Genomic DNA, 11,483 nt, shown 5'->3' with positions numbered 1-11,483 from the left:
TATGTTAAATGTGTAAAACCACCTACATTATTTGTAATTCAAAGTGCTATCAATGTCATATAAGATTGAAATGTATTTGGGCATTCAACAGAAGTTCTTTTATCCCTATGAAATAGCAAGAGGTGTCAAATAAGTAGCTATATAGGGCTCAAGGACTGTTGCTCTGGGCTCTTAGGTCTAGGAGCAGACTTCAGAATCACCTGGATGGCTTTTTAAAACAGACTACTGGGTTTCTCAAGTTTTCTCAATCAGTAGACCTGGAGTGTGGTCTGGTAATTTCCATTTTAAAGAACTTCCCAAATGATACTGATTTTTACTGGTCTTGGAACCACACTTTGAGAACCAGTCTTAATTCTTTATAGACCATAGTTTTGTAACTATTTTAAGAGGTTCAAAATAGAGCTCACACACAGTATTAAAGTGTGGATTTCATGTTAGCTGGAATTACTGAGACCAAAGTGTCTTTAAGCACAGACTTTAATGGTAACAATTCCTTTAAGCTCAATTAACCTTAGCTATTACAAGTGTTATGCAGATGTCACTATTTAAGACAATATTTAGTGACTTATACTGGTTTCCTCATAAAATAGAAGACAAATTCACTTAAAAGTGTTATCAACAATCATTTAACAGTTTTGTTATGCCAACACAAAACACGGCTAATTTGAGTCACCTCCAAAATCACTAACACAGCATGATCAGTAACGGAAGCATATTTTAACTAAGCCATTAAAAAAAAAAAAAAAAAGTGAGTGTTTCACTACCCCTGAGACCACTAGTTAACTGTGGTTCATACTTTAAAAAATTGTGAGTACACCCACACAAGAAAGCAAACTAACAAGCTTTTTAAAAAAATATGGTATCACATTGCAAACTTGCCCAGGAAAAATGAGTCACTTAAAATATAATTTACCATTAACAGGTCGGCTGGACTATAATTCTCATAGATCGAGAAACTCAGTATTAAAAATTTGACTTTACGCATGAAAAGATCTAGGAAATATAGAAGAACCAAAATCAGTTTTTAATCCTCTAATATGCATCCAGTCCTACACATGGCATTAGTTATGTGTATGGGGGAAAAGGGCAAATTCTTGGATTCTTTGAAGGTTTCATTGGAGATGATCTCAAGTCCAGTGTCCATACATTCAAAAATGTTGGTTTTCCAGGTACTTTACTGTTCTTTTAAACCTGGAGAAGCCTTTATGGCTTATTCCCTTAGAAGTGACATAAGAAATGTTGTAGAAAGCATCAAATCAAAGATACAGAGAACTGGACACATCTAGTAACTAGTACGACAATCAATGGTTTAAGTCAGCTCTATGAATACGTAAAGGTTGTCTATGGCTTAAAAAAAAAAAAAGATCAACTTGAAAGTCAAATAGGAATTCAGAAGCTCTGACAAACTGTTTATTCACAGCTGGCTTTCAGTGATATGCCTACTAAAGCTATTATTTTGAGAGTATAGAATCAGAACTAATTAGTTTGAAAATAGAGCAACGGAACAGTATTTCTTACCTTATGGAGTGGTAGGCTACTAATTTCTCATTTGTAGTTTGAATTCAAAATAGATTAATAGTATGACATCTATGTTAAGGATTTTTTTAAGTAAAAGATGAAATGAAAAAAATCACTCATTGGAAAATTGTATAGCTGGGTTGGTATTTCTCAATGAAATGCTTAAATTACAGAATTAACAAAGCCAGAACATCTTCGGAAGGCATGCATTTCACTTGCAGTTTAGAGAAAAACTTTAAGTCAATAAACCATGTCCAAACTACGTATTAAAATGTTTATAAAAAAAATCAAGCTTTAACATTTATTTTATATCTAGCTTTCCACATCTGTGTGCAGACAAGGAGTAAGACTGCACATAACTGTAAGCAGTGCAAAGAATGTGAAGTGGAGAAAAGTCACAGATGTGCTAGAAATCAAATACAAGATTTTAAGAAAGCAATGGACAAATAAAAATAACTAGGAAAAAAGTAAAACTATAGGGTCAGGATTAGGAAGGGTGAAGAATGATAATGCCCTTGTTACTACAGAAGTTAAATTAGTGGCACAGATAGCACTTGTCAAACAAAAAATAATCCAATAGCATTGACTTTTATTCATTCATGTTAAGTCACCTGAAATGATATCTGTTGCATTTAAATGCTCATTAATGTAAATGGCTGAACAAATCCATTTCAATGGATATTCAATATCCCACATAGTTAAGTCACTTCAACACAGCCTCATGACAACTCCCACACCAAAACAGTACTTTATTTTGTAAATTTTGACCCATTATTACTCCCATGTTATGGTTTTTTCAGCTGTCAAGTGTACATGGTGAAGAAAAAAATTTAGTTAGATGGGGGTTGCACCTGGAAAATAAATTTCTTAAACTCCATATACATGTTTCAAAACTGCTGGGTCCCAAGTCCATCTATGAACTCCAGGGCTGCCAGTATTATGTGCAGCATACTAAAGCTACACTATCCGAATAGCTTATTAATTCTGCATAAATCAGGTCAATCAATGTGTCAACCTGTAACAGACTGTGCACTTTTAACTGAACATGGCAAAATATTCACTCTTTTGAACTTTACATCATCATTTGATGTCAAACAATGAAGCAAATCCCAACAGTATATACAAAAACAGCTTTGCATTTACAAAAGATTGTTTCCCATACTGATTAATTCAGGCAGCTAACTCATTGGTTTATGCAACTTTATTGAAGAAAAATAAATCAATTACTAGCAGAGCTATTAGTTGATCACTCATCCATTGACAACTTGCATCATTTATTCAGTGCTATATTAAACAGTGTATTGGAAGATAGATTAACTAATAGCTCCAAGCCTCCTAACAATTTAAATGAGAATTACAAAATGTTTGAGACCCTATTTTGGAATACAAAGGGTGTTTGACTTCCAATTTCCATTCTCTGTAGAACAAGAACAGGTCATTCCTTTATTGACATGCATAAAATACATCACATTTTCTGTTCTGCTGATGCTATAAATTCAATACCAATTCTCCAGCCACATCAGTTATGAGCATAAAGTATATCATGTAACCTCAAATCTCTAACAGTGGAAGGCTTAAAAAAAAACACTGGACGCTAGAATAATGCTGCTTCCTTTGATGCGACAACTGAGCATCCATCTCCCTCCCCCTCAGATGATTTCTTCAGCATGTTAGAGCAGTGAGGAACGGGTTTAGTCTCATAACCAAGTTAGAGTGAAGACATTGGCCACATAATACACATGCTCCATTTTTAAAAAAATTCTGAATCTTGGGCAACTGTTCTCTTGTAACTACTTTACAGTTTCTAAAAGCAGTTATTGTCCAAAGCTGGAAGAACTTAAGTCTTCTCAGATGAGCATGTGAATGAATGGAGGGAGGTAAACAAAAAATAAAATTAAAAAAGATGAGGTCTGATAGGGGAGCAGCCGGATAAGAAAATCAAAAAAGGAACAGTAATTTAAAGTTTATTCCAGCTATAATGCAGGTTATTCTGACTTTAAGGTAGCATCACATGGCATACTTCTGAGTCCATTCCCGAGATATTCTGTTGTACCTGTAAATAAAGAAGATGTTATTTAAAAAGTTAAAGAATTCTTAATACTTAAAAGAAAGATTTCTATTTTACCTCCAGACTCATCATGGAGTCATCTCCCATGGTTATGATTAGAATTAAGCCAATGGGGAGAAAAAGCACTGGTACTCAAAGCAATGTGGGAATGGAAACCTTACGCTTCCAATACAATGTTCCAATACACTGAAAGTATTTTAATAAACACAAGAAGGTGGCACTGAGACTGGGGAGACTAGCAAAAATCAAAGACCTTTTCTCTCCCCTACCAGAGAGTTAAATTTTCTATTAAAAATTCTGTAATTAATATCCATTCCAACAAATTTTAACATTAAAAAAAAATTTTACAGTTCATCATGGACTTATGTCAGAGTATAACATAGATTCTAACATCTAAAGAAATTTCCATCAAAGCCAAAATCAAATCTGAATCCTAGACCTTGAGAAATTACTAGAGCTTAGCTAATACCAGAAAATACCTTTGAGATTTAAGCACAGGTAGAAGATTAGACACTGGGGAGGGTGAAAAAAGCAATTTTCAAGAGGGAGGTGGGTGGGACTGGTATGTATGTGTTAATTAGAACACTTATGTGTTACTTTTAGAAAGGGCGGTGATTGGAGCTAACAAGCCCCACTTGAGACCTAAGAAATGGTAACCTCTACTAGGAGTACACTTTAGGGCATCTGTTTAAAAGATCAACAGATAATTCACACACAAGCAAGGTTATTTATTACTGAGGAACATCACTAATATTCACAAATGCTATCAATTTCTCCCTGTATTACATCCATGCCATAGGCTACTTACCAAAAATTATACTGATAACTTTAAGAAATGAATATACATCAAAGGGCACAAGAGAACTTTAGATTTGTATTTCCAGTTTATACTCTGTAAAATATTAACTAGCTTCATTTCAAACCAAGAACTAAACATGGTTCAACCATTTTTTCTAAACTTTGGCATATAGAAGTTTCTTTCTACCATTCATGGTTACCTCATTTAAGGACACCCTCTCAAAAAGCCAGCACTTTAAAACAAAGGTTTCATTTAGCATACAAGGAGCCACAAAGTATAGCTGATATTAATGCATGCTTGTCAGTAATGAACGTTTAGATGCTTGGAGGCTTTATTAAAATAGTGTTTTCCCCTTACATTATTATTTCTTGGCCAGATTTGAATTAAATCACCACATTCCATATAGTACTGGTATAAAGGTTAAAATAACTACCAAATTTAAAATGTAAATACCATGGTAGTTTGAAAAAAATTCTACTTAAATTTTTAATTTCTTACTAGTGCTATATGTAACTGTTGTGCCATGCAAAAATACTCTCAAGCAATAATGACTACTGGGTATACTTTCACGCTGAACAGAGATCAAGCAGTTAACTGTACAGTTTCAAAAAACTGTCACGTGTTACCTTTTGTTAGTTAATACAGTGCCTTAAAACATGCAGCACTCAAGTGCTGGCAGTACCATGAATAAGCGCACCATAGAGTGCAGATCCTCTTACCCTACAACATAGCGTATTTCTCTGTCCACTCTCTTGCTAACCTATTGTACCTAATTGAACAAGTATACTTAGCATTAATTATAACATACAACAAAGTTATAATGGTGAAGTTGTACATAAAGATAATTCAAGTATTTGAGAAATTTAGACCAAATTTTTGTAACAGTACCAGTATTTGTTTCAAAAACATAATTGGGGTAAAAAAAACTTTGCTTTCTTCCCAAAAACTTAGTGACAAAGCATTTGAACATGTTAGAAAAATAGAACATTTTAGAGGGGCTCTTCACTGTCACATAAACTGAACACTATTAAAAAAAAAAAAAATCCCATTTCAAAAACTACCTTTCTGTACATTTTAACTATTATCTTACCAGAAATAAATCATCAAGTCTTCTTGGCATTTCCACAACATAAAACAGAGTGTAAGCCTAGCTCATTAAGATAAATCACTCTTTAGAATATTTCCTTAAACCACTATACTTACTTATCTCTGTCTGTTTTATAGATCCGTGCAATCTCTGGCACTAGGGGGTCATCTGGGTTTGGATCACATAGCAGTGAACAAATGGATAAAAGAACTGCAAATAAAAACAAAAAAAAAAGAAAGAAAAAGAAAGAAAAAGAAAGAAAAGTCTGTTACCCAGCACTGGGAATTTGGATAAATCAAAGTATATTTAAAAACATGTATTAAAAACCTCAATCCTCAAAAGATTTTTAGTTTGTACCTTAATGTCAATGAGACAAGTCCGTATAGATTTTGCTTCATAGAAGACAAACTCCTAGTAAATAAGGAATGCTAGAAATAGAGATTTGTTGGGATCATAGTTTAGTACTGACTTACTATAAAAAAAACAAAACTGTCCAACTCAGGAGTTCTGAGATATCCAAATGAATCTATATTAGTTCATTAATATCATCTTTAAAAAGTGGCATTAGGATTTAACTGGAGTTTCTTAGTACTTTGGTGGGGGGGGATCTAGCAAAGAATATGCAGAGAACACCTGTGCAGTATTATCCTCAGCTGTTAGGCATGATGAAAAAATCCATTCTTGGGGAGCCAGCTGGCTCAGTCGGGAAAGTGTGTGACTCCTGATCTTGGGGGCTGTGGGTTCAAGCCCCATGTTGAGAGTAGCAATTACTTAAATATTTACAAAGAAAAATCCATTCTCTGCCCAACCCTCGGGTGAGTTTCACAAAAACTCCAACTGCTCTACGGTGTTTTGTCTCCTTGAATTTATAAACTAATAGTACTGGTTAAATAATGTGGAGATCTAGCTTTATTACTAAGTGAGCCTTCTCAACTCTAGTTCTTACCCTGACCTGTTCAGTGTATGAATTTGGAAGATACCAAACATCACAGAACATGTATCTAATTCATTTTGTATGTGTGTTAATGTGCCAGACACTGGAAAGTGTTATAAAATTTTAACATACAAAAGCTTCGAGGGGTTATTAAAATCTTCAAAGATAACATTACCATAAAAGATAGTACTAATGTAATATATTACAGCAAATATAATTTTAAACCCAAAAGGCAGGAGGGCACATATAAAAACTCAACCCACATTTACAGAAACACAGTGTTGAGTTTTATTCCCAACTTGGAACCTAGTACAAGATATTCTTGGTACTGTATCTGTATAGTATCTGTACTGTATCTGGTGTTAAGGGAGCTTGATTTGCAAGGCAACTGGAATGTATCCCAAGAAGGTGAAAAACATCTAAAATTACGTCACACTTGAAGTTACAGCAGCATTCACCAAAACTGATTTTTTTCTTCTGTAAAAGACTGATTTCAAATTCATCGTACAAACATGTATCTGAAACACTGTCTTAATTAACAACGTTAAAAAGCCTCATTTTTTGTACCTAAGGAATGCTACCAAAAACCAAAATTTACTGGAAGGCAAACTTCCTTCCCATTATGTAGTTTTGTGGTAGGTCATTTTCTGGTTGGGGGGGGTGACAAAAGCCACCACAGTCATTCAAAATGGAGAAAGAAGGAGGCACTCCATCTCTATCTGGGATATTCATGTGGACACTGACAACCTATTAGAGATACCCCATAATTGACCCTTATTAGAAGTAGAAGACCAGAATTAATCTAGAGACATTTCCAAGACTATAGTAATTTTAGCCTATTACTAGGTAGGACCAACCTATTAAACACAACACCTAACTAAATTATTTTAAAAGGAAAAAAAAAACTAATAAACACAAGAAAGCAAAATCAGAATCTTCCTATAATGGAAACCAAGATTTAAAAGCTCCATTAAACTTCAGATCTACCATTTTATAAAACGCAGAAGCGAGTTGAGACGTGAGTGGCCTAGGGTTGAAAAATACTACAGAAATCTATTTAAGAAACTTTATTATCTGCAAAAATAATGCCTATACCTTAATTTTGACTTTTTCCCACAAAATCTTTAATCAATACCGCTAAAAGCACAAAATAAAAACTTTTTTTCCCTTCCCCACTTCTTACCAAAACATTGGCATAATATGGAAGTAGGCCCCCAAATGAAACTCCTTTATTTTTTTCAAAGATTTTATTCATTTATCTGACAGCAAGTGAGCACAAGCACACAAGCAGGGGGAGCAGCAGAGGGAGAGAGAAGCAGGCTCTCCACCAAGCAAGAACCCCAAGGGGGGCTCGATTCCAGGACCCCGGGACCATAACCCGAGCCCAAGGCAGACACCCAACCAACTGAGCCACCTAGGCACCCCAATGAAACTCCTTTAATTAGAAAATCAGAGTAACTCAAGACACTTTCTCTAAAAGTACTTTACCTTTAGAAATAGTTAAAGCAGGAGACCACTGTGATCTTAGAATATCGAGACAAATGCTGCCATTACTGTTAATATTTGGATGATAAATTCTTGTTGTAAATGCAACCTAAAATAAATAAATAAAAACTTTCAGGTATTTTTCCCAGTAAAAATAAGCATCCTAATCTGAAATAGAAGACTTTTAATCAAGGCTTACAATACTGTGTGTCACACACACACACTCTCTCAATAAATGGCTGAAACCTATTTATACACATAAAAGGACTAAAAAAATTCCAGAAAATGGTTTGTATATTCTGATCAACATCTTTCAAGGGCTCCCTCTCTTTAATTAAAATGGAAAATGTAAACTTTGGGGCAAAAATTTTACTATCAATGATATGATAGGATATTCTGAAGGTTAACTTTGGCTCTACAACGTCATGAGTATCAAAAAGAGCACTGTGAATGGTAATCGACATTCATTAAAAAAATAAAGGAACTTCAGAACGTAAACCAAATTTATAGACCAGCTCATTTAAGGTATCAAGTTACAAAGGTATGTGTTTTAGTCTGCACTTCCACTGTAATAAAATACAAATCTGAATGATCGACAAAGTGTTTCATCTAAAGTAACTATTATACTACACCTGTAACAGGACTGCAAAGATGGCTGAAGTGCCAATGTTCTGTTCTTTTCTACTGTTATTCATATAGGTTGGCTTTACGTTAATTGCTCTCAAGAGTCAAGGACCCAATGCTTTTAATAACTGTAAACCAGTCACCTCAGTGCATTAAGCAACTCTTAAGTTTTGATAGATTTATTGTTATATATGCAAACACAAACCCCTGAAAGACAGCCCACGTGAACCCCAACAAACATAGCATAGACTGCAACAATATGGGCAAATGCACAGAGAGCTAAATACTTGAAGCCCACTATTACAAAGGTTAATATTACACACCTGTATGAGCATAATAAACGGTGGAAAAAGCTTCCACATAATGTATCAGAGTGTTGCAACATTAAGGATAAGTCAGTTCTTATCTCCATTTACAAAGTCCAAATTCAAGTCTAACTGCTCTCTCAACTAAAGGCTAAAAGTCAGCAAGCATTCTGTATTGGTGACTCAATACATATATATTTAGCCTTAATTATTCTTATTCATAATATATGTACACCCCAATTTAGCCTTACTTATGCAGAACCTTGATTTCTAAGGATATTCTACTCCTCTGAAATAATGCACAGATCTTATACACTAATGGATTTTAGCGGTAAATACTTGCCTTAGGTGGTTTGAAGGGGTAGTCTGTAGGAAAATGAATTGTCAAAAAGAATACACCACCTTGATATGGGCTGTCATTCTGTGAAAAGAAAAATTTGCTTAACTCTGATATTTAAAATATTACTGCTAAATAATCCATGTAACATTTCTATTTTCTAAGCATATCTTTAACATGAACCAAGATTACCTGTTTACGCTGCAATGAAGAGTCAAAATTATTCCACAGTTCAGTTCATATTACTGAAAACTTCACAATCAAAATTTACTACAGGACAATGAACCCTTATTTACTTAGATCCCATTTTATGTAAGTCACCAAAGAACTGAAAAAAATTTACCAGAAACCAAATGTTCTAGATCCTGATTTTTCACAAAGGAAAAGTTTACTTAGCAATAAAGTCTATATACAGTATTATATATCAAACCTGAATTTGAAAATAAGGTCTTATATTTATTTTTTCTAATGCTAGCCATATACACACATATGGGCTTTGTATCTCAACACACCACTCTGGTCACTTGGCAAACCAGAATGTTGGCTACTGCAGGTTAACCTGTAACTACCTTCAACAGGAGAAGCAAAACAAAAACAAAATAGGTTTTTTAACAAAAGTTTAATTCCCAATTGGCTCCTCAAAATTTTCATTTTTTAAAATGTTTATTTAAGTAATCTCTACACCCAACATGGCACTCAAACTCTCAATCCTGAGATCAAAAGTCACATACTCTTCCAAATGAATCAGCCAGGCACGCTTCAAAATTCTCATTTAAAACCATGAAGGTTTTTTTTTTTTTTATTTGAGAGAGAGTACGTGCGCCTCTGCACACGAGCGCGGGAGGGAGGGGCAGAGAATCTTAAGCAGACTCTGCTGAGCGTGGAGCCTGACTTGGGGCTTGATCCCAAAACCCTGAGATCACTATCTGAGCTGAAACCAAGAGCTGGACACTCAACCTACTGTGTCACCCAGATGCCCCAAAACCATGGAAGACTTTTTCCAAAAGCACACTGAATTCTCCACAGCAAATCAATACACAGGATTACTAGATTTGGAAAACAATGTGGAACATTTACTCTTCCACTTCAACAGAAAACAAATTTTCAAAGTTATAACATCACTCTTCTTCCTTTGTTGTTTTGCTTATTATAATCTGAGTAGGAAGAACTCTCTTAATAAATATTATACAATGTTAGTATAACATTTGGGAAACACTACTTGCTAGAATTTTACATTTAATTTAACCAATACCAGGAAAAAGATATCATTGTGTTCCCATTTTATGGATAAATAAAAATGGGACTTGAAGAAATAATTTAGGTATACAAGTGGTGTTAAGAACCAAGACTGAAACCCAGGTCTTATGAAGATCACAGGTCAACATGGACCAGAGAGTGATGACAAAAGACAGTGACCTCATTAAAAACTTCACGGTAAAAGATGAAAACATGAAAACTACTTCTGAATATGCAAAGAGGCCACCTGGCGAGGTCTTTGAAAATTTATAGTAATCCAGTTATTACCAACATCCATTCCTCTCCATTAGAGAGAGTATGTACACAGTGCTAATTTTAAGCCTTTTAATATGCCCATTCTGGATGTCAGAAAAGTAAAAACTTTTCCAGATCTGACACTTTAATACAGCTCATTTAATTCCCAGCCCTCCGTGAAATAGTTAAACAATAGCTGAATTAATCTAACTCAGTTCTTGGGATGCCTGGGTGGCTCAGTCTGTTAAGCATCTGCCTTCGGCTCAGATCATGATCCTGGAGTCCTGGGATAGTGCCCCATGTCAGGCTCCCTGTTCATTGGAGCGCCTGCTTCTCCCTCTGCCCCTTATCACCCTGCTCGTGCTCACTCTAACAGATAAATAAAATCTTAAAAAAACCCAAAAATCTAACTCTGTTCTACAGATCAGGTGTAGGGGACACAGAAAACCATTTATCCTGATGGGCTAACGTTTTGGTGAAGAGACATGCAATGAAATGTTGCAAATATGAAAAATGAACAGGGCATACCTGCAACTTGAAGGAAAAATGTCAATTTACTGATGAAGAACGAAGTTCAAAGAAACTAGTATAATGAAAGAGCTACAATTGGAGTCATTACTCCAAAGTCCTTTTCATATTGTCTACAAAATTTTAATTAAAAAACTAAGATTGCAAAGCAGCATATAAACAACATAGGAAAAAAAATATCAAAGCACAGAACTTGATCTGAATGTATTAAATAACATACCTTTGTTAACAGCTACTTTAACTGGGAATAGCTGTTTCAAATGGCATACTTTTACAAAATAGACTAATACGGAAAATGTTTATACAG

At 34.6% G+C, this 11,483-nt stretch overlaps 1 protein-coding gene across 5 annotated transcripts in view; it reads right to left on the bottom strand.

Moving 5' to 3' along the window:
• Positions 1-2,090: 2,090 nt before the first annotated feature.
• The window catches only part of UBE2D3 (ubiquitin conjugating enzyme E2 D3), a 28,753-nt gene continuing 19,360 nt past the window's right edge, over positions 2,091-11,483 (bottom strand). For all 5 annotated transcript variants that reach the window (XM_040624982.1, XM_040624984.1, XM_040624983.1 and 2 more), the window contains exons 5-8: positions 9,164-9,241; positions 7,895-8,000; positions 5,589-5,682; positions 2,091-3,571 (exon numbers count right to left, since the gene is read on the bottom strand). In XM_040624982.1, the coding sequence (XP_040480916.1) occupies positions 3,526-3,571; positions 5,589-5,682; positions 7,895-8,000; positions 9,164-9,241 (324 nt within the window). In that variant the 3' untranslated portion in view covers positions 2,091-3,525. The remainder of the gene's footprint in view (positions 3,572-5,588; positions 5,683-7,894; positions 8,001-9,163; positions 9,242-11,483) is intronic.

Source organism: Ursus maritimus, unplaced genomic scaffold (genome assembly GCF_017311325.1).
Source record: "Ursus maritimus isolate PB19 unplaced genomic scaffold, ASM1731132v1 scaffold_8, whole genome shotgun sequence".
NCBI lineage: Eukaryota > Metazoa > Chordata > Mammalia > Carnivora > Ursidae > Ursus > Ursus maritimus.
The sequence above is the reverse complement of the archived record's forward strand: the minus strand, read 5'-3'. Positions and strand labels throughout refer to the sequence as shown.